The sequence below is a fragment of the Triplophysa dalaica genome, chromosome 12, assembly GCF_015846415.1.
Source record: "Triplophysa dalaica isolate WHDGS20190420 chromosome 12, ASM1584641v1, whole genome shotgun sequence".
Taxonomy (NCBI): Eukaryota; Metazoa; Chordata; class Actinopteri; order Cypriniformes; family Nemacheilidae; genus Triplophysa; species Triplophysa dalaica.
In genome coordinates this window covers 15,608,203-15,615,743 of record NC_079553.1, presented here as the reverse complement: position 1 = coordinate 15,615,743, position 7,541 = coordinate 15,608,203, and the positions used below count along the sequence as shown (strand labels likewise).

General features: G+C 45.4%; 1 protein-coding gene across 3 annotated transcripts in view; it reads left to right on the top strand.

Annotated features, from left to right (window-relative positions):
* Nucleotides 1–574: 574 nt before the first annotated feature.
* The window catches only part of wdr26a (WD repeat domain 26a), a 29,323-nt gene continuing 22,356 nt past the window's right edge, over nucleotides 575–7,541 (top strand). For all 3 annotated transcript variants that reach the window (XM_056761820.1, XM_056761819.1, XM_056761821.1), the window contains exon 1: nucleotides 575–965. In XM_056761820.1, the coding sequence (XP_056617798.1) occupies nucleotides 721–965 (245 nt within the window). In that variant the 5' untranslated portion in view covers nucleotides 575–720. The remainder of the gene's footprint in view (nucleotides 966–7,541) is intronic.

Below are 7,541 nucleotides of genomic sequence, written 5' to 3'. Positions count from 1 at the left end.
TTTTGTCTAGATTGAAGCCACATCTTTTCAGCCAAGCGTAATGCATAATATGCTAAATAAACCACCGGGAGACTGCATTTATTAGATATTATTTACTAGAATGATCTTGCTTGTTATATAAACACCATGCAATGCGCTGTGTTTTACCTTTTTTGTTTTTTTCTTATTTTCTCCTGTAAATAATATTATACTTAACCAGTTTTCATAGAACAAGGACTTATTTTGGTGTACAATAAAACGATTATTCCAAACGATTATTCCAAACTCAGCTTATTAGAGTATTTTCTTTACTGTGGCTTCATGGCGTCACCAATTGCAGCGAGTTCAAGGTTGTTGCGGCGCTTCTGGTTGACGTCATCACGCACAGACGTCCGTAATGGACTTGCAGCTGTTCTCTGACAAACAATAACAAGAGCAGTGAGCGAGCGAGTCCGTAGCGTCCGAAAACAAGCTGAAATCGAGCCTGAAGGGCGTCTCGACTCTGACATCGCCGGCGAGGAAACTCTGGCCTCCGCTTCCTCCACCTCCGACACGGAAACCGGCGGAGCTTCGCCGCCCCCGCGGAAGAAAAGCCGAGGCTCGGCGGCGGAGGGAGCAGGAGAGAGCGGGGCGTCTGCTGCCGGGATCACGGGCCTCTCTGCGGCTGCAATCCCAACCCCCCACCGACGCTCATCCGTCCGCTTTAATAGCAGACCCGACGTTTTAAACGCCTTTCGTAACATGCAGGCCAACGGGACAGGAGGACAAGAGCCGGAGGCGCAGTTGTCCTGTCGGAACGGAGAGTCGTCGACCTCCGCCGCGGGTGCTGTGCACTCGAACGGTCTGCAGTCCGCCGCTAATAATGGGCTGCCGTCCACCGAGAGTCCGACCTCCGATGCCGGCCTAAAGAAGAAGAAACGACTGTCACAGGCCGACGAGGATGTGATCAGACTCATAGGACAACACTTACACGGGTTAGGACTCAAGTAAGTCAAGCTTAGCCGAGATGATCGCAGTGTTGTTGGATTATTATTATCAGAAGAAGAGTCAGAAGAGATCTAGTCTTGTTGTTAGCATTATTCTCTGTTTTGACGGTGTCATTGTTGTTTTTATGATGGTGTGTCAGTAGTGTTTTTGTGATGACGTAGGTGTCAATATTGTTTGTGATGAAGGTGTCACTAGTATTTGTATGTTGTGATGATGATGTCAGTAGTGTTTGCCATTTTTGATGATAGTGTGAGTAATTTTTTTTCGCGTTTTGAAGTTTGTGTCAGTAGTGTTTATGTTTTTATGATGGTGTCAGTGCTAATTTTGTGTTGAGAGATCATGGTGTCAGTTGTGTTTTCAGGGTGGTGTTGGTGGTAGTGTTTTTGTGTTGTGACATGGATGGTGACAGTAGTGTTTTTATGTTGTCTTGGAGGTGTCAGTTGGTTTTGTTGTGTCGACCGATAGTGGTATTGTGTTGAGATGATGGTGTCAGTCATGTTTTCATGACGGTGTAAGTAGTGATTTTGTGTTGTGATGATGACTGTGTCTGTAGTGTGTTTTATTTTCACGATGGTGTCAGTATAGTGTTTTTGTGCTGTATTGATGGTGCCAGTAGTGTTTTATGTGTCAGTATTGTTTGCTATGACGGGGTCAAAAGTGTTTGTATGTTGTGATTATGGTGTAAGTAGTGTTTTTGTATTGTGACAATGATGCCGGTAGTGTTTTTGTGATGATTTCGGTGTCAATATTGTTTGTGATGAAGGTGTCATTAGGGTTTGTATGTTGCAATGATGTTGTCCGTAGCGTTTTTGTGTTTTGATGATTGTGTCAGTCAGTACTAGTGTTTGTGTTTTGATGTTCGTGTCAGTAGTGTTTTCATGATGGTGCTAATAGTGTTTTTGAGTTGTGATGATGGTGACAGTATTTTATAATGGTGTCAGTGTCAATTTTGTTTGTGATGATGATGTTGTCACTAGTATTTGTATGTTGTCATGGTGATGTCAGTGTGTTTTGATGTTAGCCTTTCAGGTAGTCAATAAGATTTTAAAGGTGTGATGAACTGGGCTTGTTTATTGTTTTATACTGTTGAAAGAGGTCTACTTATGACGTTCACGTGTTTTTTACTTTCAAATACATCAAAATTAATAAGTCGAAGGCCATTTGTCCAGGTTTTGAGGCCGGCTTGACAAACGATCGGCTGAATGGGCATTCCGCCATAAAGACTTGGAAGTAAACGCCCACTGCTATGAATGGATAGCAGTGTGCATAGTAAACTTAGTTGGAGCCTTCTGTGAATTTTGTTAGAGACCTAATGTTAGGTCACACATCCATATTCGCACAGGTTTAGTATTATCTGGGGACCTCGTGTGATTTACAAATGATCTCCCCACATCAATATTTCTGGTGGCGCATTCACAAAATGATAAATGTAGCCTGTGATTTTACTCAAATTACTGACTTTTTTTCCTGGATATGAAGGCTTTGCATATAGTATGTATAGCCTATAGTTTGACATGTGCACACTCTGCCTTTCTTGGCAGGGCCTGAAAATCGTTTTTTAGACTGGGGGAATTCCTACTTACATGATTAACAATGGGGGATTTAAAGATTTTGGAGGATATACATTTTTGTTCGTTCGTTCGTTTTCTTCCGCTTATCCTGGGCCGGGTCGCGGGGGCAGCAGTCTAAGCAGGGATGCCCAGACTTCCCTGTCCCTAGACACTTCCTCCAGCTCTTCTGGGGGGACACCGAGGTGCTCCCATGCCAGCCGGGAGACATAGTCCATCCAGCGTGTCCTAGGTCTTCCCCGGGGTCTCCTCCCGGTGGGACATGCCCGGAACACCTTCCCGGGAAGGCGTCCAGGGGGCATCCGGAAAAGATGCCCTAGCCACCTCAGCTGGCCCCTCTCGATGTGGAGGAGCAGCGGATCTACTCTGAGCTCCTCCCGAGTGACCGAGCTTCTCACCCCATCTCTAAGGGATCGCCCAGCCACCCTGCGGAGAAAGCTCATTTCGGCCACCTGGATCCGGGATCTTGTCTTTTCGGTCATGACCTACAGCTCATGACCATAGGTGAGAGAAGAAACGTAGATTGACCGGTAAATCGAGAGCTTCGCCTTGCGGCTCAGCTCCTTCTTCACCACGACAGACCGGTACAGCGACCGCATTACTGCAGAAGCTGCACCGATCCGTCTGTGAATCTCCCGTTCCATCCTTCCCTCACTCGTGAACAAGACCCCCAGATACTTGAACTCCTCCACTTGAGGCAGGAATTTTCCACCTACCTGAAGTGGGCAAGCCAACCTTTTCCGACTGAGAACCATGGCCTCAGATTTGGAGGTGCTGATTCTCATCCCAGCCGCTTCACACTCGGCTGCAAACCATCCCAGTGCATCCTGAAGGTCCTGGTCTGATGGGGCCAGCATGCACCGGAAACAAGTCTGACTTACTGCCGGCAATGCGAACCAAGCTCCTGCTCCGGTCGTACAGGGACCGTATAGCCCTTAGCAAAGGGTCCCGAATCCCATACTCCCGGAGCACCCTCCACAAGATGCAGCGAGGGACACAGTCGAATTCCTTCTCCAAATCCACAAAACACATGTGTATTGGATGGGCAAACTCCCATGAACCCTCCAGCACCCTGGAGAGGGTGTAGAGCTGATCCAGCGTTCCACGCCCGGGACGAAATCCACACTGTTCCTCCTGAATCTGAGGTTCTACCATCGGCCGGATTCTCCTCTCCAGTACCCTGGCATAGACTTTTCCGAGGAGGCTGAGAAGTGTGATCCCCGATAGTTGGAGCACACCCTCCGGTCCCCCTTCTTGAAAAGAGGGACCACCGCCCCGGTCTGCCAGTCCAAGGGCACTGTCCCCGACCGCCACACGGTGCTGCAGAGGCGTGTCAGCCAAGACAGCCCCACAACATCCAGAGACTTGAGGTACTCAGGGCGGATCTCATCCACCCCTGGTGCCCCACCACCGAGGAGTTTCTTGACTACCTCTGTGACTTCAGCCCGGGTGATTGACGAGTCCGCCTCCGAGCCCTCAGCCTCTGCTTCCTCAATGGAAGACGTGACGGCAGGATTAAGGAGATCCTCGAAGTATTCCTTCCACCGCCCAATGACATCCACAGTTGAGGTCAACAGATGCCCCCCTCCACTGTAAACAGCGTTGGTAGGGCACTGCTTCCCCCTCTTGAGGCGCCGGACGGTTTGCCAGAATCTCTTCGAGGCCGATTGATAGTCCTTCTCCATGGCCTCCCCAAACTCCTCCCAGGCCCGAGTTTTTGCCTCCCCAACCACCCGGGCTGCAGTCCGCTTGGCCTGTCGGTACCTGTCAGCTGCCTCGGGAGTCCCACAAGCCAGCCAGGCCCAATAGGACTCCTTCTTCAGCTTGACGGCATCCTTTACTTCCGGTGTCCACCACCTGGATTCGGGGATTGCTGCCTCGACAGGCACCGGAGACCTTGCAGCCACAGCTCCGAGTGGCCGCGTTAACAATGGAGGTGGAGAACATGGTTTACTCGGACTCAATATCTCCAGACTCCCTCGGGATCTGGTCGAAGCTCTGCCGGAGGTGGTAGTTGAAGATCTCTCTGACAGGGGATTCGGCCAAACGTTCCCAACAGACCCTCACAGTACGTTTGGGTCTGCCGAGTCTGTCCAGCTTCCTCCTGCGCCATCGGATCCAACTCACCACCAGGTGGTGATCAGTTGACAGCTCCGCCCCTCTCTTCACCCGAGTGTCCAAGACATACGGCCGTAGGTCAGATGAAACAACCACAAAGTCGATCATCGACCTCCGGCCAAGGGTGTCCTGGTGCCATGTGTACTGATGGACACCCTTATGCTTGAACATGGTGTTCGTTATGGCCAAGCTGTAACTAGCACAGAAGTCCAATAACAGAACACCAGTCGGGTTCAGATCAGGGGGGCAGTTCCTCCCAATCACGCCCCTCCAGGTGTCACTGTCGTTGCCCACGTGGGTGTTGAAGTCCCCCAGCAAAAGTCCCTTTCCAGCACCCCTCCCAGAGACCCCAAGAAGACAATGGTGGAGACATTTTTACACATTCGCTTTAATTTTTTTACATAATTGTATTCATATTAAACTTTAATTACGATAAAAATGACAACATTTGACATATTTTAATAAAAAAAAAGTGTTTTTTGTAACAGAATAAAATATAACTCTTAATCAACTACCTTTGTAATGTGAAGGTTCTACAATTACTCCACAATTATAAAATGCATAACAGTAGTCAGGTTACAAACTAAGCAGTGCTATAAAAAATCATATATGGTACACAAACATTCTAATGAAAACAACAGGCTTTGTGGCAGTGGGTCTGTACATGTTAACAGGCTTGAAATGCAATTCAGGACATGGGCAAGAGAAAACAATATCATCATCAGATCCTTCCGCTGATATATATGAGTCTGTTGCAGTCACGTGTTTTGAGCTGAGTTTTAAAATTTGCTTGCATCAATAGAGCGCGGTCACGTGCACTTGCGTATCACATACAGCTTTTGTGTCATTTTCTGTCCGATGGTTTTTAAGATTTTCTTTTTATATTCATTATTTTTTATTTGTTGTTATGACAGGTGACATTATCATGATCCTTGATTGCGGAGAGACAGGGTGCCAGACATTTTCAGCCCAAATACAGATAATGCCATTTTCAACAGCAGAAACTTTGGTGCATCCCTGCTCTCACCATTTTATTGTACTTTCAGTCTTGCGCATAACATGAAGAAATGTGCAGTCATACATTCAAACAGTTAACATTATGGCTCCAAATGGAGCTGAATTTAAAATATGATTTAAAAAAAAAAATCTTTACATGGAAATCAGTAATCAAATTATTTGCTTTATTCTGTGTAAGCTAATAATATGATTAAGGTGTTTACATGAGTTGCCTTAAGAATATACCTTTCATGTTCCCGTTATACATGTTACACTACATAGTTTGATTAATGGTATACGTCATTACGTCCCTAAGCGACACTGTTCAACGTTCCCTCCATAATTTCATGTATCAACAAACAGTTAGTCTTCACCATTGTACCACATACAGTTTTGGCGTTTCATTTATTTTCTAGAATTGTTGGCATTTTTCTTGTTTTCCGTTCGGACCAAAGATGTGATTTCTTGCTTGAGGCCATATTGTTTGCCATAAAACGAAACGGCTATCCACTGCTGTTTGTCTGTGTAACCTGTCACAAAGTGCCGGGAAAGTTCCTACGTGCCGGTAATAGTGCGATTAAGCTGTGTACATGCACTTCAATAATGCAACTACAATATGAGTACTCCACCCATCTTAATTCGATTTGTGTTTACTACGATTATGAGTTTAGACTGATTAAGCTAATCAAAAAGCTCTGTGTACATGGTCCATTCTCAATCTCGTCCTAATCGTGTTAATATCGGATTATTGTTGTCAATGTAAACTTGGTAAGTGTGATCCATCCCAAACCGATATGCGAGAGACGGAGACTTTTGCTGATTGTTAGCTTGAGACAGCCTCTTTCACGTGCCATTTGAACGTGTTTGAGGATTTATTTCAATTTCTTGCATTATTAAAGCTAGACTTCAGGGAATTACTTAAATAATGCGCAATCCCGCGCCGAAATGTAAGCACTGATTGGAAACGTGTTTTTCCCTGCTCGCTGCCATGTTGTCAGTAGCTGTGTCCCAACTCGTGGGCTGCAACCTTTTAAGGTCACGGACTTTAAAACGAGGTCTTGTTCTTCAAAGCACGCAGCCTCAAAAGTCCAAGAACCGAACTGAAATGAGACGCAATTTCCTAATTTTACTTTTATAAACAAATACGGAGCTAGAATTTTTTTATTTTATTTGAGAGAAAATTACACGTTTATCTAGATTAAAACAACCCTTCAGTATATTAAATTAACCAACCTTTTAACTTAAAAAAACAATAATGCAATAATGTTAATTTACGACATCATATATAATATTAAATCACTGAAATGGACCGTTTTGGTGAATGTCACAACGTTACTTTTATATAAGTAAAGTTTGAATGATTATTGAAAAATTTCAGGCCGTTACATGCGCGAAATGAATCTCAGGATAGCCAGAGCTGTGAAGGATACATTCATTCCATCTTAAAAAACTCACGTAAATAAGGTTGCATTTTGGGGCTGTATTTGAAGAAATATTTGAATTGAGACAGCCTTTCAGTCGCGCTGTTGTGACGCAGTCTAAAGGGCTGGTTATACTCAACGCATTCACTAGTTCGCTTTGGTGCGTGCGCCAAATATGTCCCACTATAATCAGCTAATTAAGCCATAACACCTGCAAAGGGTTCCTGAGCCTTTATATGGTCTCTGTCTGGTTCAGTAGGAATCACAATCATGGGAGAGACTGCTGACCTGACAGTTGTGCAGAAAACCATCATTGACACCCTCCATAAGGAGGGAAAGCCTTAAAAGGTAATTGCAAAAGAAGAGGGATGTTCCCAAAGTGCTGTATCAAAGAACATTAATAGAAAGTTATGTGGAAGGAAAAAGTGTGGAAGAAAAAGTTGCAGAAGCAGCAGGGATGACCGCAGCCTGG